The sequence below is a fragment of the Taudactylus pleione genome, unplaced genomic scaffold (assembly GCF_031769625.1).
Source record: "Taudactylus pleione unplaced genomic scaffold, aTauple2 ptg000004l, whole genome shotgun sequence".
Classification (NCBI taxonomy): Eukaryota; Metazoa; Chordata; class Amphibia; order Anura; family Myobatrachidae; genus Taudactylus; species Taudactylus pleione.
Window position 1 is genome coordinate 5434930 of NW_028284407.1, and position 23080 is coordinate 5458009.

The 23080-nt window shown below is 43.1% G+C and overlaps 1 protein-coding gene across 2 annotated transcripts in view; it reads right to left on the reverse strand.

The window, feature by feature from the left end:
- Positions 1-23080, reverse strand: part of LOC148543364 (dynein axonemal heavy chain 11-like) — a 361950-nt gene that overhangs the window by 195292 nt on the left and 143578 nt on the right. The window contains exons 20-21 of one of the 2 annotated variants that reach the window (XM_088472011.1): positions 13193-13344; positions 3956-4199 (exon numbers count right to left, since the gene is read on the reverse strand). In XM_088472011.1, the coding sequence (XP_088328137.1) occupies positions 3956-4199; positions 13193-13344 (396 nt within the window). Of the gene's footprint in view, positions 1-3955; positions 4200-13182; positions 13345-23080 lie in introns of both variants that reach the window. The other variant, XM_088472001.1, reaches the window with a different exon arrangement.

The window sequence follows — 23080 nt, forward strand, 5'->3', positions numbered from 1 at the left end:
CAGGGAACTTCCTGCTCTGTTTGAGCAGGAAGTTCCCCACTAACATCATCAATGTTGTCAGCCGGGTCTCGCGCATGCGCACGATGGAGCCGGCTCCATTGTGCGCATGCTCTGTGGGGACCATCGACCCGGTTGCGAGCGCATCGGCGCTTGCGACCGGTTCTGAATGAGACCCAAAGTTTTTATATTACAAATGTTTGTGAAGGAACTTTTGCCAAAATATAACCAGCGACACAAAGTGAAGATATTAATAATAGTGCCATGATTACATTGGAAAACCAAACAAACCCAAAACAAGAACAATTATAAATAATATACTCAATGCACAGTAGACAGAAAAATATGTAACAAGGAACTTAAACTTTAGTGCCTTTACAAATGGAGGACACAGATACAAATGTGCATTATCTTCTTGCAGCATTACCTTCTGCATGTTACTGTTTGATCTTTCCCCTCCACCTGTCTGTTTGAACCTTTTTATATTGTATTGGTTGTGTGTATTTGGCCATTTTCCCTGCATAGCGTCACGGACACTTGTAGGGAACTTACTGAGTGGGTTTGCAAAATTGTCGGGATTCTGGTGTTTTGCACCCTGCTGGTTTACTAAGTTCAAATCCACTGCAAAACCACTTTAATGATCAAAAAATGTTGTTCTGATTTTACCCCATTAAAATTTACTAAGCAACAGTTTTCTGCTTTTATATATATATGTGTGTCACTGGGCTGCATTCCCTAGAAGGATTGAGCCTGCTGATAGCACTAGGGATCTTTGCCAATTGCTGTTGGTGACTCTACTGGTCCAGGGTACATGTACAGTAACAGTGAAGACAATGCTGGACAAAATGAGAATGGTGAAGTTTTGTAATTAGCATACTGTGTATGCTGATTTTGGCCCCTATTTACTACAATCGGCATTTCAAATACGGATCGTAGTGTGATAATTTCACCTAAATTCGCATTGTGAATTTAGGAATCATCATGAGATTGTATCAACATTCTCAAACAGGGACAGAGCTTGCGAGAAAGCTCTGTCCCTGAGAATACTCTCCAGTCAGCTAATCGCCGGCGCTCCTGGTCTGTGACCTAGGGATGTCCATCGACCATCGATAGTTAATAAATATTGATGGTTTACTAACGATGGCTGATGGTTTTGCCATCGATGGAAGAGAGTCAATGGTTTTCTGTCATTGATTGGAAAGTGGACTCCAATGTTTTTTTTTCTGCTCCCGACACAGAGCTTAACCCCGTCCCACCAGCGGCCACAAACTTACCTCATTTTTGATTGGCCCGCAGCTTGCCGTGCACCTGGCAGCGGTGGTCATCGAATGATGCAAACCAATGGCTCACCATAGATGGTTATTGCACTATTGATGGTTATCACCGATGGCGCCATTGATGGTGACCATGGATGGAAAATTACCGATGGCCATCCCTACTGTGACCCTGGTCAGATGTGCTGTAAACTGAGATGCCAGTTTATAAGGGTCACAGTGCAGGAGCCCCGGCAACCAGCTGACCAGAGGAAAGAGCTCACCGATCACTGGTCAGCGGACCCCTGGCTGCAGGTAAGCGTTTGCAGATTTATTTTTTTTTTTTTAATCTATTTTCTTTTTGCAGCAATCAGCTTGTTGTCTATTTAGACCACAAAGCTGATCACAGGGCCCGGCTCTGCTCTGCCTGGCAGAGCAGAGCAGGAGGCAGGGTACCGGGGAAACCCTGGTTACCACCATCTCCAGATGGCATTGTTATAGCAGGGCTCCCACACAGTATTTTTTTACAATTCCCCCTTAGTAAATCTCAAGCAGATTGCATTTCCAATTACAAGTATGGGAAATGTGATTTCCTTGCTAAAGATATGTAAATTAAAGGGCTTGGACTAATTTTTCACGAAAACTACTCAAATTATCCTTTATTACAATTCAGTGAAACTAAAATAATGTGATGAGGGTGCGAAAACACTATTTTGCACATGATTTTAGTAAAAATACTGGTAAAAGTATGGATCGGGTGCCTGCGCAGATTCCTGACCATCTAGCGTGCACTGCTAAATCAGGGCTCTAAGTCCGAGGTTGTCCATCTTAGACAGAGCAGTGCTACCCACTTACTCATATCTAAGTGCTGTCTCCACGTTTTACTTGTCACCTGTCCATTTAGTCACCAGGAAGCTATTAGGCCTGATTCAGAGGAGGACGCAGAAGCAGCCGCGTCTATTAGCGGTCGCCCATCTGCGGCTTCATGCAAATGCTGCTACAAAGTCCTATGCTGGTGAGCAACCATGCATCCGACTGTGCAAGGGATGAGACACCCGCTGCCAGTGTCCATTGGCACTGTAACACCGATTGGTGCGTCTTTAAACGTCACCATCGGTCGCACACATGAAACTAGTGTGCAGTGGGCAGTTGTGAAGTGTGCCATGGCGGTAAGAGCTGTCGGGCACATTATACAGTACTGCGCCCCCGGGCTGCTGCTGAGCTCCCCTGGGAGGCACAGGCACGCCCGGGACGTCACCTGCCTAGACGCAGCGGCGTGACATCACAGGTCATGCACGTGTTTCCTGCCTGCCTGCCTCGCCAGTGACCGAGCCAACCCTTCCCGCCCGCTTTGCGCCAGTGACCGAGCCAGCCCTTCCTGCCCTCCCACGCGGCAAGCCAGCCCTGTAGGGTGAGCCAATCTGCTTTTTTTCAGTTGGGGAGCAATGTGGTTTTTTTTGTGGGGGCCAATGTTATTTTTCTTTGTGGGGAGCAATGTGTTTTTTTTTTCACCGTGGGGGCCAATGTTATTTTTCTTTGTGGGGAGCAATGTGTTTTTTTTTTTTACTCTGTGGGGACCAATGTGATTTTTCTTTGTGGGGAGCAATGTGGTTTTGTGTTTTTGTAGCGTCTTTTGTTCCTGCGGGGGCCAAAGTAGTGTTTTTATTTCATAGGTCGCCGCATCGCCGGACGGTGTGCCTTGGCAATTTTAAAATCATGTGTAGTGTGTCTCAATTTGAAAAAGGTTGGAAACCACTGGAATATGGCCTCCTATGTGAGCATTTTAGCGTCTGTGTACACAACCACTTTCACAGACACGCCCGCAACACTCCCCTAACACACCCATAAGATAACCCGTCTCTGGGCGTGCACTAAGCCACCTCCCAGGAATGCCCACAACATTTCCATACAGTTCTCCATTGGTGCATCTGAATTCCCAACTGCCAGGGGCGTATCTATAATGGGTGCAGGGTGTGTAGGGAACACGGGCCCCTGGGCCCAGGGAGGCCCCGCTCTGCACACCCTGCACCCATAGAATTACTTACCTCTCCGGAGTCCCACACTGGCGCAGTGGTCCGGCGCTGTAAAAACGACTGGAAAATGGCTGCCGTGGCCATTTTCCCGTCGTTTGCGCATGCGCAGTACAAGGGAAATGGCCGCCGCGTCAATTTTCCCGGTGACCAGCGCATCCTCTATAGACTCTGGGTGCACTCTAGTGCCCAGAGTCTATAACTTTGGCCGCGCACAGCTCACTGCGCTGCCGGCCCATGTCGGAGACTGCACACAGGCCCCCTCCTCTCTAGAAACACCCCTGCCAACTGCGACTCTGCACGGACACAATCGGGGGCCCATGCGTGGTGCAACTTTAACGTATAATCAGTAGCAAAAAATCATTCTGCTACGTCCGCCATCAGCAGTGCGTCCGACTCTGTACCAGGGCCACTGGCTCCGTGCTATTCCCAGGTGCATACCTCTCCCTGATCTATCCCCTCTCCAGCCACATTCAGCGTACACCCACAAGCCGCCATATTTCTATGCATACTTTGACCCTTGACCTATAACCTTGCAGCAAACAGAATCTAGTTTCCTACATTGCATTGCTGCTTTGTTCCTGCGATAAGCCGCATCATACACTGTGTAGAATGCTTTGTGGCAATATGCAGATAATAATCATGGGGTAGATACGCCAGGGTCTAGCGCCTCACCTGAAATGCTGTTGTTTGCAGCTTCTGTAATCCGTTTTCCAGTCTTTCCATTTTCTGAACCAGCTCATTTCTCTTCTTCTCCAGGAGATTCCAGTATAATTTAATAAGTTCCAGGAAACTCTTTGGAGTCACGTAGTTGTAATGTCTCTCGTTCTGCTGGTATTTTACGCTGACTTCATTGACACTTGTGTGCGCAAATGTTATGAATTGACTGATGGATCTGTTTACATCAGGCTGTAATAGTAATGGAAAAGTTATTTACCGTCGTATTATTCCGAGCTACAATCAGAAATGATAATAAAAATATACCTAATTTCAAAACAGTAACGATGACAATAATTCTAATCATTAAAAGAACGTTGTTTAGTTGTCTTCACCCAAGTTATCGTACTAGATCTGTCCGTAAGTAGCCAAACCACATCTGGGCCAAGTGGGAGCCTATTATGGTAGGGATATGGCCATTACCACCAGAGTTGGACTAGCCCACAGGGGAACAGGGGAAATCTCCGGTGGGCCCCACTGCCTGAGGGCCCACCCTCTGTTTTAGGGGTCTGTTCCAGACTGTGCATATGTAACATTATACTACTCAGGATTATGGTGTATTCACTACAATGCATTGGAGTTATTAATCTGGTACATTATCATGCATGCACTATCATTATTTACTATATATATTTATAAAGGGACCCAGACCATGCACCCTCTACTGGTTGGCCAAGCCTCTGTGGAGGCTGGCCACACCCCTTAAGCATGGGCCCCTACCACTGCATTCCCCCAGTGGGCCCTCCTTGCCCCAGTCCGACACTGATTACCACTAATCACATTATCCAACATACACAATAATAATCTGCTAGATTGTGGTCGGATTAGTGTACAGCTTTGCATTACTTGTCGGGACACACACTATGATATCAGGCCTTGTTTGGTTGATATTGCAGCATGTGTATCCAGCTGTACAAGACAATGTGCATGAATTTCAGTATCTCATCTGAAAGCCGCAGACTGCTGTCAAATACATTACTGTAGTACACTGCAAATGGCCAGTATGAGACTAAAAAGAAAACAGCAGATAACACTCAAACGTTTTTTTACAAGTATATGAGTACAGTCATTTTCACCAATAAAGGGCACACATTTTGGGGTTGATACCATTGCGGGCGATGCCCACGATGTATAATTGCAATGGTATTGGAATGCCAGCAACAGCACACCAAATCGCCCCCAATTTCCCTCTAAATATCACATTTTTGTTTGCACCTACAGAGGCCTGCATACAAAAATATACTGTCTCGGCATCTGTGTAGACAAAAGGCACCTACTTTCATATATGGTGGGACTGTCCACTGATTTCTGCATATTAGGATGAGGTTTTATCATTGATAGGTGAAATCTTTTGCACTGTACCTTGTAAGGATCCTTTACATGTTTTATTATGTAAACCATTTTTCCACTCTTCTAAACCATATAACAAACGATGTAATCATGTGTTTAATGCAGCTAAACTTTTGATAGCCACTAATTAGAAACAATCTAATGCTGCTTCTATTACAGCGCTAATTAACAGACTTTGGCACACCGCCTCCATGGAATATATTACTGCTCTCCTTCATGATAAAATTCCAAAATTCCAAGAAGTTTGGACCCCTTGGTTTATTCATTTTCATAGAACTGTTCCAATATTGAACTGAACCTTACTCTAGAGTATTAGAATTGCTCACCACTTCTTTATATTCTATTGTTTAGTTGTATACCTTATTATGACTCTGCTGTATATTTTTATCTGTCATCTACCCATATAAATAAAGAGATTTAAAAATAAATAAATAATATATATAGCTCAGATTTGTTTGGATTTATCTTATTGGCTCACCGGCTCTCACGTGTTTTGGATAGCCAATAAGATAAATCCAAATGAATCTGTACTTGCGCTAATGTGGCTAAAAGATCCTAGTAAAACCGGACCCGTACATCTCTAATATATATATATATATATATATATATATATATATATATATATATATGTATATATATATATATATATATATATATATACATATATATACACACTGTCTCAGGGCTAACGTAAGTGCGACACATGTGCACACTACATCACAGGCATCTTACATCTTTAATTATTTTTTAAAAAATTAGAAATTTAATATAACGTGAAACAAGTGCAAATAACTATAATTCCCCCAACACAGGTAAGTGGTAAGTGGAGAAAAGTTACATTAATTCCCACTGTTGTGAAATTCATGTCTAAAAATTGGCATTGCTCGCAGAACCGATAATAACTATTGGCAACAAAAAAAAAAAATTGGCAATGGATTTATCTAATAAACGTTAACCCAATACTGTCCTTATTGCCTTGTGCCAGTCGTGTATAATGAAGTGTTCAATGTATTGTAACTTATTAATATTTCAGAACTTTCTTAATTTTTTTTATGATACAATCAGGACCAGAAATGATTGAAAGCTGCCACAAACACGTCATCTTAAAACACCTCCTCTTAGATATTTATAACCAAATATTTTCTTTGACCGCATTAACCGTCGCTACTTGCGCGAAAGATGACAGATTTCTTGCATGTGGGCTTAATTCTGTTGCCGGCATTCAGGCCCTGCTCCCCTGCTTTGCATGGCAAATGTATTTTCACACTTGTCAGGTTGATGGACAGGGGAAGAATGAGGGCAAGGATGATCTCTGCTTGTTGTTACATACAATAGCCCAGTAGAAACCATGATCTGTTGGGGGAGACAACCAGTATCCGACTCTAGAACATATTAAGTTTGTCTCCACGACACACATGGCTACACTAGGGTGTCTAACCTCATTCATAATAGATGCTAATCTCTTCAGGGCTGAATGATGACAACACTTCCTGCCCTTCACGGAATCGGAGCTGGGTTTTATCAAAGGACTCAAGCAGCCTGCTAATTAGACTAATTCCTTTTGTCATGAATTATTTATTTCCACTGGTAACTGATTACTGTGACATTAATGGGTTCTGCTCAACTTGGTTCTCCTGGTATACGCTAAAAGCATAATGTTTGATGAAAAAAAAAAAAGTGTAGGTTATTTTGCTCCAGGTCACTGATATTTATACGGAACATTAGGGAAATGTATCATTGCTCAAATAACCGTTCTCCAACCGTTTCGGTGTAATGGTGAAACGTTGAAGTGACGGAAAGAACTGTGTGCAGGATTCAGCAGTAGTTTTCCTCTCTGTGTATGCAGCACCTGGTAACTTGTCACACGGCTTATTTTATTTTCTATCGCTGTGCTGTAATACAGCAGCAGCCAGCTGGTACATTGTCCCTTTATAAGTCTGAGTTTGTTACAGGCAAGAATCATTTGGCAGTCTGGTGTCAGAGGAATTTCGCTGCATTCCTATCACCTGGGATCAGCTACAGGGGCCGCAGTGAACCCAGTGTTTAATATATAAGACAAAGGGGGTAGATGTATCAAACTTTGGAGAGAAAAAGTGGAGAGAGATAAACAGTTAGAAGCAGACCAATCAGCTTCTAACTGTCACTTTACAGGCTGTGTTTGAAAAATGACAGTTAGAAGCTGATTGGTTGGTACTTGATCTCTCTCCGATGTTTGATAAATCTCCCCCCAGTAGTGAGTGTGTCCACTAGTGGATATCCAGGGAATTCAATTCAGGTCTCTCAGCCTTGGCGAGTTCCAGGCATTTTTCTGTAAGTGCGCCACTTCTCCCTGGCTGGGTGGTACTATAGACGGTTCTGCCTACATTTGCAGGATCACCTTGTAACACCAAGTGTATATCTCCTACCTGTCAGGTCTATTAAATCCAAGTATACTACATACATTTTTGTATTGGGATGGACTAACCACTAATGGACACCGATGATTTCCCTCTAGTGTTCATGTATAGGACACCTCTAGTGTTTGATGTACACAAAAAGTAAGAAGAAAAGCGAGAGTTTGCATCGCATCCTCCCATGAGGTACGTCACTTCCGGGTTTCGCTGTGTGTTAGACATATAGGACGGAATTGAATTGATTCCAGCCCATACCGTGCCCGACAGAGCTATTCAATTCTTGCTCCTGTCGGGCGCGATCAGCTGCCAGCGCTACATTTCAGCTCGCAGCCCCAGGGGGATGAGAGCTGAAATGTGCGAAAAGTGACCAGTTTGGGTGCCCAAACATCACTTTTCGGGGTTGCGCCCAGCACTTTGGTCGGGTTTAGCTGCTTTACGTGGCTAAACCTGACCTCTATGGGCGCGATCAGCGCGAAAAATGGCATCAATTGAATAGCGGCCCGCGATCTCCTGTCACTTTAGACGGGAGATCCGGACCGCGTAATCAATTGAATTCCGCCCATAGGAGGAACACGGTGGTATGGAGCCTCCCTGGACAGGTGCGTCACTCTTGAAGGGCGCACTGAAAGGACGTCACAAGCTTGGATAGAGCGGAAGACATTGTCTGCCGCAAAACCGGAAGTGACATCTTGCGTTCCACAGTGAAGAACGCATGGCGATAATTCATTAAAACCTGTTATTTTGCTATGTGCACTCTTTTTTAAGTGGGATAATCGAGCCATGTGGCAAGAATGGAGTTATTCATGAAGGGAGAAACAGACTATATATAATATAAGGATGCTTTTGATAAGATTTAAGATTGATTGCAGGCCCACCTATTACAGGAAGTGGGAGGTGACTTCTAGCACCTATAAATACCTGATTCTAAGTAACAAATACACACCTTGAAAAAGACCCAGTGTGGGTCGAAACGCGTTGGTGGATGTCAGAGGCAGCAGTACCATTACCTGGAGAAAAGGAGGTATAGCTTAGTAGGGGGAGCCTATTTAAATGACCCTTATATGCTTTTGACTGTACCTTTTCTGAAAATGGACATATATGGTACGCAGCCATTTTTATGTGTGTTTTTTAAGTGAAATAAATTGTTTGATGGTTTTAAACTATGTATGTGTTTTTCCCTCTGTTTTATATATTTACATGAGGAAACACAGATTAGCATTGGATCCATGGTGTTGAAAACTTATACATGTTGAGGAAATCAAGATTGGGCTGACTTTTATTATTATTTTTAACTGGACTCAAAGTGGAACTACAAACGTAACTATATATAAAACATTTGTTCTTTTAATATTGCATTTATCCTGACAAAAAACTGGGATTTGTTTATATCCTTGAGGGCTGAGCGCTTGGACCTGTATGCTTTTTCAGTACACTATTAGTTCCATTTAAACTGAAGCTGTGTGTTGGCAAAACAGAGTGGAAAGACAGTGGTATATTTCCTAAAGTTCAATTTTGCATTTGATTTTATGATTAATTTAAATCAACTGAAATCGAATCAAATCGACATTCGTTTTTACGGTCAAAATCCCACATTTATGAAGATTCGAATTAAAAAACTAATTCGATTTGTGTTGATTTTGAATAGTGGTTTCTTGTTCGGTTTTGTATGTTTATTTCAAAATCGAACATAAATTCACCTATAAAGCCTTGGGAAAACAAATGTACAATTTGCTTTGCTAAGCTAAAAAAATAAAAAATAAAAATAAATAATGATAAGGAATACCAACAAAACTGAGACATCTGAAAATAATTTCAAACTGTCATGAGGTGGATGTAAACAATACGTTTGGCATGATGTGTGTAAATATCCTGATCATCGACAAAACATATTATTATTTACATTAATAACCTCGATCAACTGAAAGCGTAAAACTCAGTAAATTAGTTATTTTCTTCAAATATGGGCAAGCTCTCTCAGAGTAGACGATACACGTAAAGAAAGAAATATGTAGAGAAATGTATTTATTTATTTAAATTTTTTTAATTGTAATATGTATACTGGCAAATTACGTGCAAAAATGTCTGCTCTAGTATATACTATGGCTAACACGTCTATCTATTCCTTCATTAAAATCAATGCTGAAAATGCGTGTTTGACTTTCATGGAAAAAATGGCAGCTCTCAGCATCACACAACGAGCAAAGTCTGAACAACTTTTTGAATTACATGAGCGTACCCTTCTTTACAACCTATCAAATATTTCTTCGACTTCAGTCCTGGTGATTTCAGTTGACATGTACAATATCAAGTAGAGATTATAGGTTCGGTGTTACTAGGTTATATTCGGATCTCAAGAACAGCATCATATTGGCTATCCGGCTCTCGCGTGCTTTGGATAGCCAATAAAATAAATCTGAACTAATCCGCACTTGCGCTACTTTGGAGAAAAGTAGAAAGTAAAAACTGAACTGCTCATCTATTGTATCAAGTGACTTTTGTTTTAATAGACAGCAGTTTGAGCGTCACCACTTTGCATAAGAATGCTAATTATTTGTTTTGTTTTAAACACAAAAAAATGTGGTTTTATCTGTATGCAAAAAATATATTCACCAGCTGGGTGATGTAGCTTGTATATTCCATGAGTGAAGGTAAAACACAGTGGTTCCCAAACTTTCTTAATTCACGGCGCATTAAAGTATCAGCATTTTTCCTTGGCATCCCTGGGCCAAAAGTTTCTTATTGAAAAAAAATAAAAAAATTAAAGCAAATTGTGTTTACTTGTCATCCTTGGGTTCAGTTTTATGGTGATGGACAGGGTTTCGTTTCTGAATATCGACATATTTTAGTCTATCACATCAATAATTTGTTCTAGTCCTGGACCACCACATCTACAAGTTCCCCATGGCACCTAGTTTAGGAGCCACTGGGATAAAAGATTTTCAAAACAAAATACACTTTTGTGGACATGAGTTGCTACAGTAAGTTGTTTTTGAACAGTAATGTACAGTGCTTCTCAGTCAATAAAATACAGTATGTCCAAATAGAAATATGTAAAGTTTAAGAATAAAATTCTATTACATGCAAAGAAAGTACAAGAACTTACAAGAAATAAGTGCACTTTATGTTCAGGAAATGTTTGCAATTACTGTAAATATATTTGGCAGTAGGGGGAGTTCACAAAAAAATAGGAATGGGAGTATATATTATACCAGCATGGTGTATGTAAAGCCACAGGCAGCCTACAACTTGGAAAAAATACCCAGGAGGATTCTGTTCAGAGTTGACTCCTAAATAACCATATAAAAGCTTGAATGAACTGAACACAAATAACACATTCAGCTGTGGCAGAAGTTATTCCTAAAGTAGTACATAATTGATGCCATTATTCAAAAAGTAATTGGTAAAAAAACCACAAAAAAACGCTGTCTTAAATTTTGCAGTCAATAGAAAAGAAGTAATGAAATGTTAATACAAATATATTTTTTAAAGTGTTTTAATATCGCGTCCGTACGTTTAGTGCTGTAGACAATTCTGATTTCATTTGAGCAGATGTTCTTCAGCTGGAAATTGTACTGAACAGTTCACATTTAAAATAAATACCCTTATTTATTCCCCGGCAATTAAGACAATGAATCATAAATTGGAAGCACCAAGAACCTAGACAAAAATAAGATCTCTGATTTAAAATACTAAATATATAGTTCAATGGCACAAAAAGGTGTATTTAACGTATGCATCCAGTTATTATCGGAAAATATTAATTTTAAGACACTTTTGTAAATGTTCCATAAATTCCATAAATTTCAGCTCTAGGTACAAAAATAATTGTGTATAGGAATTATCATGACAATTCGAGGATGGGATTTCTGCAATCTACAGGCTGCAGTTATTTGGAGGATGGCTACAATTAACAGTATGGGGTAGGAGCATCAAGAATAAGTGGTATGAAGGCTCTAGAGAATATCTAACTGAAAGTCCCTGGGGATGATATTTATTTTGGAAATATAAATAAAGAGCCCTCAGTCCATTATACTGTGACAACTAGGGTGATAAAGTTGTACCTGCACGGGTACCAATCTTGCTGTAACTTTTATAGGAATGGCGGACGGGGCCCTCTCTCCATAGAGGCACCTGCCTTGTGCTTAACATCTTGGGGCTTGTTTTCACTATAGGATGGGGGCACTTGCGGTGTCCCCATTATAATGGAAGTCAGCCCATGTGGTAAGCTATGGTACTGAAAGGCGGGATTATCAATGGTTTGGCGTTTATGGTAAACAGTATGCATAGTACTGCAAAGCCTACGCAATGGCAACAGATTCATCTTAAAATATACTTTGACGCTTGCTACCTCAACTTGATTCTAATCTTCCCTGAGTCTTGATGACAGTACACTATTTTAGTGAAATTGGAGGAGTAAAAGGGAGATCCACTGAGTAACTACAGTAGCTTGCGCCATCATTCCACTTGGTGTTTTATGTACCCAAATCAAGGTTTCCACAGGACGCAGGTATCAGTAGCGGCACAAGGAACCTTTAATGGTGGTTGAAGTGCATTTGAAGACCAACAGGTCTTTGTACCAGAGCATGAATCAACCAATGCTACCTACTAATGTACTTAAAGATCTGTGTAATGCAAAATGAAACACAAGGTTACATGCTTAACCTGCGTCTTCATGGCTTTACTGCACAAAGACCCTGATCTTCTGCAAACTCAGGGGGGGTAAATGCATGATGTGCAACTCAATATGGACACAAGTTTTGCGTGGGCAGTGTGTCAATTTTGCACCAAGACACATACTTATGTGGTATGCAGTCGGGAAGCCGGCGGTCCTAATCCCGACAGCCGGCTTCCCGACTGCTTAATCTGGGCAAGGGTTAAATGACAGGCATCTAAATCTAGATGCCTGTCATTTTACCGATGCCGGGAGACCGTTGCCCCAGCATCCCGATCGAAGAGACGCCAAGCGCCGAGCGCGGGGGGGAGGGTTAGGTTTAGGGTTCCCGGGGGGAACTTAGGTTTAGGCACCCCCCCGGGAGGTTAGGGTTAGGCTAGGGGGAGGGAGGGTTAGGCACCCCCGGGGGGGATTTAGGTTTAGGCAGCGGGGAAGGGGGGGTTAGGTTTAGGCACTTAGAGGGGGGTTAGGGTTAGGCACTGGGGGGGAAGGATAGGGTTAGGTACCCCTAAGGGAGGGTTAAGGTTAGTGGGTAGAATGGGTTAGTGAGTACTTACCTGGGGACAATCGGGATTTTCATCCTTGTCGGGCCGCCGCTGTCGGGATTTGAACCGCCAGGCATGGGTCCGGCGGTAAATCATACCGATTCCCCTTATGTTGGGTAACTGCACTTACAGTAATGGTTGTTATGTGCTTTTATGCCATGGATACAGACATCTACAGAAGGAATTGGTCTGGTGCACAAAGTATCATCTCATTGTATTACTTACATCAGGTCCATCCAGCTTCTGAATGAAGCTGCTGCTGACAGACTGCAGGGCAACCGGCGGCCACGAGTGGAACCAGTCTATAGCTGTACAGTTCACCAAGGCTGGGAATTTTCGTGCTCTGGTTCTTAATGTGAAGCCCACAGGTGAAAAACATAACACAACCTGGAATTCAGGATTACGCAAAAGATTAAAAGTGTAGTGAATTGATCTTGAATATACAGTTTATAAACCCCAAAAGGTAAAATGTGCATGTCTGAAACATGATGAAATGCAAATTGAGCTTGTAGCAGAAGAAGACAAGAGAAATTGTATATGCATAATAAAGTATCCATAGATATTGCAGGATTTGAGGACACAATGCTCCCATCTTCAGTCTTCAGGCTGGGTTTCCAATTGAAAGCTGAAAAAAGTTTTTGTACCACCGTATATATCTGTACACAGTATGAAATAATTTAATAAACAGTTTCAGATACTGTATAAACACATGATGATTGATGTTTTACTCCTCTCTGTTTTCTAAATGTAAAATTAGATATATTATGAATCTTTCAAGATTATTTTATGAACTATAATATAATTTTAAGTACTTTTAAGGCAACTCTTAATTAATATAAATATTGTGACATTTTGTATTTCCATGTAGATATATATATATAATATATATATATATATATACACACACACACACACACAGTATATATGATAGCACATCTACAATACGTAGAGAGAAAGGCACTCGGCAGACTTTTGAAGTAAAAAACATACTGTAAGCTTTATTAGCATGCACATAATCCATAGTTGCCAACGTTTCGATTCCACTCTGGAACCCTTGTCATACACACACACACACATACGTTTTTGACTTCAAAAGTCTGGCGAGTGCCTATCTCTCTACATATAGTAGATGTGATATCCTTTATCGTTGGGTTACTCATAGAGGGAGGCAGCCGGCTTCCCGACTGTCTTATCCCGGCAAGGGTGAAAATGCCGCACGTCTAGATGTAGACGACCGCATTTCCCCGACGCCGGGAGACCGGTGCCCGGCATCACGATCGTAGTGATGCCGGGAGCCGCGAGCGGACAGCCGCGGGGGGGGACGGTTAGGTTTAGGGCTCCCGGGGGGGACTTAGGGTTAGGCACCCCCCCGGGAGGGTTAGGGTTAGGCTAGGGGGACGGAGGGTCAGGGTTAGGCACCCCCGGGGGGGACTTAGGGTTAGGCACCCCCCCGGGAGGGTTAGGGTTAGGCTAGGGGGAGGGAGGGTTAGGGTTAGGCACCCCCGGGGGGGACTTAGGGTTAGGCAGCGGGGAAGGGGGTGGTTAGGGTTAGGCACTTAGAGGAGGGATTAGGGTTAGGCACTTGGGGGGGAAGTTAGGGTTAGGCACCCCTAAGGAGGGTTAGGGGGGTTAGGTTAGGTTAGTGGATACTTACCTATCCACGATCGGGATTTCCAGCGCTGTCGGCCTTCCGCTGCGTCGCACTCTGCTCCTGTCGGGCTGCCGATGACGGGAATCGAACCGCCGGCGGTATTTCATACCAATTCCCTCATAGAAGCACCCCAGCAAATTACAAGATATAAGGTGAGAGTGCTGGACCACAGATACCATATATATGGTTCTTGATAAAAGTCGAATAGACTGAAACTTTGAAAGCTGATACAGTACTGTCAGGAGTCTTCTTTTAAAGGTCCCGTGAGTGCCGCAGTTTTTTGTCTCCTATACTTTTGGGTATTGTTCAATATCCCTCTGAGGGCACCTGGGCGGTTGTTTTTGAATATTTGGAGTGATATATATATATATATATATTAGGTGCACTCACTCCTAATGTGAATTTTTCTGATCTTTCTAAGCAGTTACTTTGCACAGAATTTAGCGGAAATTGAGTGACATGCTTATTGTGAGCAAAGGAGAAAAACATTATGCCTAAAATCGCATTTGGAGCGCACCGGTAAAGACCAGCAAATCACAGAGTTGAAATACTTAGATACAAATCATGAAGCTAATATATATTGTTCAGGACTAACACAAGACTTCCCTGTAGCTCTGAAGTCCTTACCAACTACAGTTTATGAAACATCACCATTCCTCCCCAGCCAAACCCACTTACATCATGTTCCAATTACAGGTAAAACTGGTGAGGCTGATGTGAGGCTGATGTGATATCACTTGCCCTTCCCCTACTGTATGCAACTACCAAACCACAGTGCATTTCTGCAGAGCAAGTATGTAAGCCTGTAAGCTGCACACTGTCTACTCAGTTAGAGAAGCACAATAATACTACATCACTGCATACTTGCCAACTCTCCCTCATTGTCAGGGAGACTCCCTGAAATAGCAGCAATCTCCCTGTCTCCCTGAAGAGTCTTTCAATCTCCCTCATTTCACCTTACCCCCATTATGACTCTGTTATATAAAAGAAAAAACAGATATATACATTCAAATTGGATCATTAGTATAATTTCCTTGCATTGGTTATAAGGCACAATGATCCCTATGGTTACATTTATTTTCTGAGAAGTATTAGTGTGTTTTCATCAACAAGTAGATCTTACTAACTGCTTTGGGGCTCATTTACATGTGGATGTAAATCAATTTTATGACACGCCTCTCAGATGTAGCAGCACACGCCCACTTTACGGCCACGTTCATTGGTGATGCTTTCACAATCTCCCTGAAATGCTTTTTCAAAAGTAGGCAGGTATGCATCACTGGCAACCTGCTACCGTGTAGTGAAAGATAATGATGAACCTATTTCCTATATATTGTTTGTTCATTTCCTTTTTACTCCTCTTGTTTTGCTCACGTTTATGCATTATACAAATCAATACTGTTTTTACAATAAAGGTGATTTACAATGTGTAAGATCTGCCACTGTGCAGAGCATCTAATTTTGGGCAAATGTGCATATCTGTCCTGCTACTAGGATTTCTAATAAATGTTCTGCTTAATCTTTTGCTGGGTTGCTGACCATAGAGAAATGTCACCTGCCTATCATAACATTAAGACCATCTGATGAACTCATTTCCTATTTTATTTAAAATATTGCTTGCTTTTTTATACATTACGTCATTCATAACAGATACTATTTATTTTATATACGTAACCCCCCCTCCCCCCTAAAAAAACCCCTAAATGCTGCTCTCTATTATTTGAATCTCATTTAAATTATCTCATCCTGAAAAGAAAATCTTGTTTTCACATGTGGGAGGTAAATCAAGATGCACAAATGTTAGGCAAAGAATACACTGCTTGGCCTAGCTCCACCCGTCACATAATGCACGGCGTTGGCCCCCCACAGATAGCCCCATCTGGACATGCAAATCTGAGTGCGTTCCTTAAAAAATATGTGTATTTATTTATTATGCAAAAAGTCAGGAAAAGGCAGTCAGCAATGCAGAATCGCAGCTTTTGCACCTTCGTAAATGACCTTTGCTTGTTTATTTATGCTTAATGTTCTCACTTTTAAAAATGATGCATCATCCAAAGTACTAGCTGAGTACATTTACAACCGCCTTCTTCAATATATATTCAATCACATAAACAACATCTTGCATTGTGCACATAACCAGTAACCAGGTATAATATTACAGAAGTCCCGTAGTCCACAAGCAAATCCTCAATCTTCTTAGGACTGGTCAGGTCACCGTTCACCCAATTGCTCATGTCATAATCATACTTACTTACTTTTGAAAAAGCATTTCAGGGAGATTGTGAAAGCAGCACCTATGATCGCGGCGGTAAAGTGGGCGTGTACTGCTACATCTGGGGGGCGTGTCATATAATTTACTTACATCCAAATGTAAACGAGCCCCAAAGCAGTTAGTAAGATCTATTTGTTGATAAAAAAAACACTGATACTTTTCATAAAATGCATGTAGCCATAGGGATCATTGTGCCTTATAACTAGAGATGAGCGGTTCGGATTCTGTGGAATCCGAACCGCTCCGAACATTGGGGATCCGAGTCCACCCGAACCCTGTTCGGGTGTTCACCGCCTGACTCGGATCCCCGTTCGGGGCCGAACGGCGGCCGCCTGATGTCGGATTCTCACTAGACAATCCGACATCAGGTCTCCTCGCGTGTAGGGCAGAGCGCAGTGATAGCGCTCTGCCCTACACAGACACAGACACACAGCCGCCAGCGGCAGCTGTGTGTTTGTTACAGCAGCCAATGAGAGTCACACAGACTCTCATTGGCTGCTGCACGGAGGGAGCCGGCTGGAGCTCACACATGAGCTCCGTCTTCCGGCTCCCTCCTCAGCGTGTGACAGAGCGGACGGCGCGGGAGCGGGGATACAGGTAAGTTTTATTTTTTTTATTTTTTTACTTGTCAAAGGTCCGGGGGCGCTACTGGGGGGGGGGTCTGCACTACTGGGGGGGTCTGCTACTGGGGGGGGCCATACTACTGGGGGGGCCATACTACAGAGGGGCCTGCTACTGGGGGGGTTATACTACTGGGGGGGGGTCTGCACTACTGGGGGGGGTCTGCTACTGGGGGAGGCAATACTACTGGGGGGGCCATACTACAGAGGGGCCTGCTACTGGGGGGGCTATACTACTGGGGGGGTCTGCTACTGGGGGGGCCATACTACTGGGGGGGATCTGCACTATTGGGGGGCCATACTACAGAGGGGCCTGCTACTGGGGGGGGCTATACTACTGGGGGGGTCTGCACTACTGGGGGGGTCTGCTACTGGGCAGGGCTATACTACTGGGGGGGCCATACTACAGAGGGGCCTGCTACTGGGGGGGGCTATACTACTGGGGGGGGTCTGCTACTGGGGGGGCCATACTACTGAGGGACCTGCTACTGGGGGGGGCCATACTACTGGGGGGGCCTACTACAGGGGGGGCCATACTACAGGGGGGGGCCCATACTACAGGGGGGGCTACTACTGGAGCAGCCTACTACTGGGGGGGCCTGCTACTGGGGCAGCCTACTACTGGGGGAGCCATACTACTGGGGGACATACTACTGGGGGGGCCTGCTAATGGGGGCATACTACTGGGGAGCATTCAACTGGGGGCACTGCATAGTGGACCGTACTACTAAGGGGACTGCATAGGGGGCACCACTGCTGGGGGACATTGTGTAAGGACACCGCTACTGTGGGCATTGTGTAAAAGGGTCACTACTGTGGGCATTGTGTAAAAGGGGCACTACTATGTGTCGTAACATAAATAAGAGACACTACTTTATGGTGTAATGTGAATCAGGCCCTATGTGCGGTGTAATGCTAATAAGATTGTGCACTGTGACTCCTAGGGCCGTAGCCCACTTTGTAAACAAGTACTGTGACTCTGCTGGCCGTACCCCACTGGGTGGGTGCACTACTTTTCATTTCTGCCACTGCTGTGTGGCAATGTGTCATAGATGTGCTTTATACTGTGGTGTCTGTGTCGTTGTGCCGCTGCTTTGTCGCTTAGTAACCAGTCAGCTCACTGCAACCTTTGGCCAATAATGTTGAAAACAATATTATAAGCTGTGATATGGTCTAAATTGACTGGAAAATAATGTTATTGAGGTTAATAATACTCTAGGAAGAAAAAAAAGACCAATTTATGTGATTTTAGCTTTTTTTGTCAATTTTTGTAAAAAAATCCAAATCCAAAGCCAGTCACCGCAGTTTGGCAAATCCAAATCCAAAGCCGGACGACGAATTAGAACCAAGGCCCTCATTCAGACCCACTCGCAAGCGGGCGCACGTACGTTAGGCGTACGTACAAAAATATTTAAATTCAATGGCTCGCTCGTATTTTCGTTCGCATCTAAAATTCCTACCAGAACTCTGACGACCCCTCCTCTAACTAACGAGCGTACGAAATAGCGAGCGTACATCCCCGAAATGGCTTGAAAGGAACGCACGCACAAGTATAAACAGGAAGTGGCCTTGTCAGATGTCGATTACCTGCTCCTTTATTCTGCCTACCTCCATCAATCGTATCATGCCAATCAATGTATCAATTAGCTTAATTGTTTGTTTTTTTTCAACACAATGAAAGAAACTTTACTCTTGTCTGTGTTTGTGTTTACCCGCAGAATACGTACGGATGAAACATTCGCTTGTATTGTTTAAAAAACATGTGAACCACAATTAAACAATTGTACTATTGCTGTGTATCCCCGCATATTTCCCTGGGTTCATTTCTTTATTTAAATTTGCTTACGCATGTCACTGCATCAAGCCTATCCTAACTCTCCAGAGATTTCTGGCCCTGTCGAACACATGACTCATACACTAACCAATAAAATTGCTCCTGTTAATTTCCAAAATACATTAGCCAATCAGAAAATTTTTACACACTTTATCAAAAATGATTTTTAAGAAAAACACCATTGCCATCATGAGAGCCTCCGCATTCACCAGGCGTGAGCTGCTGGTGCTTACGGAGGTCATGGATCGCCGGATCACCAGCCAGCCAGAAACCATGACCAACCGGCAGAAGCGCTCCGCGTATGCGGAGGTACGGTCCCGCCTGCGGTCCTTTGGATCACGCCGCAACATCGGCCAGCTGGAGCGCAGGTGGTCCGACCTGCAACGGCGAACGCCCCGCTTGCTGGCATGCTTTCGCATGCAGATCCTGGCAAGTAAGTGTTATGTATTGTGGTTTTAATGTTTGTGTTTGTGGGGCAAACTGCGTGTGCATGTTTTCCTGTCTGTTCAATTTATTATTTGTACTCATATCTGCGTCTGCATGTTTTCCTGTCTGTTCAATTTATTATTTGTACTCATATCTGCGTCTGCATGTTTTCCTGTCTGTTCAATTTATTATTTGTACTCATATCTGCGTCTGCATGTTTTCCTGTCTGTTCTATTTTTTTTTTGTACTCATATCTGCGTCTGCATGTTTTCCTGTCTGTTCAATTTATTATTTGTACTCATATCTGCGTCTGCATGTTTTCCTGTCTGTTCAATTTATTATTTGTACTCATATCTGCGTCTGCATGTTTTCCTGTCTGTTCAATTTATTATTTGTACTCATATCTGCGTCTGCATGTTTTCCTGTCTGTTCAATTTATTATTTGTACTCATATCTGCGTCTGCATGTTTTCCTGTCTGTTCTATTTATTATTTGTACTCATATCTGCGTCTGCATGTTTTCCTGTCTGTTCAATTTATTATTTGTACTCATATCTGCGTCTGCATGTTTTCCTGTCTGTTCTATTTTTTTTTTGTACTCATATCTGCGTCTGCATGTTTTCCCTCTTTTTATGAATTTTTAATTCTACTGCTATTTTTTATTTTTTTATTTTTTTTTTGTTTGTTTGTTTGGCCGGATTTGTCCATAAACTAAACGCAATTTATTTGACATATTTTAGGGGGACAGCCAAGACTCCGCCGTCAACGTCGGCGTTCCCGCCCACTCTCCCCAACCCCCAGCCAACACTCCACCCCAAATCTTTCCCCTATTCCCCACTCCTCCCCATCCTTCCCAGACCCTCTCCCGGAAATGTCGGGACTCCTTCCCCTCCGTCCCACTTCCCCCTCTCCTCCACCCACCCCTCTTCCAATTACCCCCTCCCCGGAGTCCAGCATAACTCCGCCCCATTCTTTGGGGAATGACGGATCCTCCGAGGAGGATCATGGAGGTTTTGTCGGAGCTCCCGATTTGTTTCCCGGTATGTTTTTTAATATTTTTTTTTAAAGCACAAACTGTTTGTATGTAATCATGTGTCGTGCCTTTCTTCGTGTTTTTGTGGCTTGACTTTTGTTGATTGTGAAGGTTTGCCTTTACCTCTTCCTGGTGATTTAAGCATACACATATCATACCTGTGGGAATTTGTACCTAGGCCTTGTATTTTTGCCAGCCCACACTTTTTATTTATGTTTTTGGGTTTAGGAGTGATTTGTTTTTTAAATAATGTTTTTCTGTGGAGTCCCTATTGTTGTATTAACCCACACACTTTTCTCACCCACAGAGGAACAGAGGCGTCGCCAAGAGGTGGCGGATGTTGTGGGGCAGATGCGCCACCATGTAATCGGCCTTCTGGTGGCCCTCGACCGACTGTCTGGCCTCCTTCGGCATTAGATTTTTTTTTTTGGTTGTATTTTCCCAATAAAATTTTAATGACAAATATACGTTGTGGATCATTTTTTAAAACCAAAACCAAGATAGTTTAGCCTGACATAAGTTCCTGCAAGGATTTCCCTTTTGTAAAAGTTAGATTGTGTTTTGTCTTTGTATGTCAAACAGACACCAGAAACACATAACAGTAACAATGTAATTTCCCTTTTTGGGTGTAGTGTCAATTTCAGATTTCTACATTTTCCAGGTTCCTACTTGGTGCGCAAGCTGCTTAGGCCAATCTTACAAATCCCAAGGTTGGGCCAGGCTTCCTTTTGGTGTGGATTTGAAAGCTGAAAACATATTTCAGTTTTGCTCATCTGGCGTCAGTACTGGTTTACCCCTTAGTCAAATGTAACTTGTGTTAACCTGGTTACACTTGCTGTTAACGTCCCAAAAAAGGAAGACCATTTCACTCTTCAAACATTTATTCACCACATAACAGAGCAAACAAAGTGGTCACTCCCCAAAAAAATACACAGTGATAAATTCAAATACAACACATACCAAGAAAAAAATAAATAAAAACACAAAATCAAGAACTGGTTGACGAAGGACCATGCCAACATGATTCCACAAACATGGCGTTGCGATATGGGTTCCAGAATATATGCCCAAAAGGACCAGATCCAGGTTTGGTAAGGGTAGCAGGAAGTAGTGAGCGTTGGAGTGCCAAAGATTATGTGAACAAACAGAAGATGGTGCGAAAAAAAAAAATTAATTAGATGTTTGCCCAAAAAAAAAAACACATTAGGTATAAACACTGGAGTTTTGAACAAACTTACCTAAAAAATCTGGCCACCACATCATCGCGTATGGCCCCCCCACATACTGACCTTCGACCAACCTCGGGGGGGCCATCCTCAGGTAAGGCATCCTCTGGCTGCATTGGGACACCACTCCTTATGGCAATGTTGTGAAATATCCCACACAGGACCACAATTTTAGACACCATATCCGGCACATACATGAGCTCGCCACCAGAGCGGTGGAGGCATCTGAATCGGCCTTTTAAAAGGCCGATACAGCGCTCCACCACTTGCCTGGTGGCTGTAAGTGCGGAATTATACGCACTTTGTGGCCCTGGTGTGGGAGCCAAATAAGGAGTGAGCAGCCAGGACATGCAAGGGTATCCACTGTCTCCTGTGAACAAAAATAGACCACATCAGGAACACTGTGTATCAAGCTTAACATTGTTATGTACTAAAGGTCTCCACTTACCCAGAAGCCACGCATCACCAGCTTGTAGGTTGGTTAATTTCTGCCATATCCCTGATTGCCGGATGACGAAGGAGTCATGAGCACTTCCGGGTAATTTAGCATTCAGGGACAGGATCTGGAGGGAGGCATCACATACCACCATTACATTCAGGGAGTGATAGTGTTTCCTGTTTCTAAATATGGCCTCCAGCCGTGCTGGAGGCTGAAGTGGTATGTGAGTACCATCCACAACCCCTATGATGTGTGGGAAGCCAGCTATTTGGTAAAAATTGGCCTTGGCCACACTAAGGGCACCCATATCCAAAGGCATTTGAATAAAATGATGGAGGTGCTTGAAAAGTGCCTCCATCACTGCCCTCAGGATCCGGGAAAAGGAGGATTGGGAGATGCCCGCCACTATTCCGACCGTTGTTTGAAACGATCCTGAGGCACAGAAATGTAACACCGCCATAAATTGCGTCAGTGGTGGTATTGCTGTTGGACTGTCAATTTGCCGCTCAAGATCACTTTCTATTAATGAGAGAGTGTCTATGATGATTTTGGGAGGTAGACGGTAGCGTCTTAAAACCTCATCATCGGGCATTCCAAAAAGGGTGACACGTGTTCGAAATATC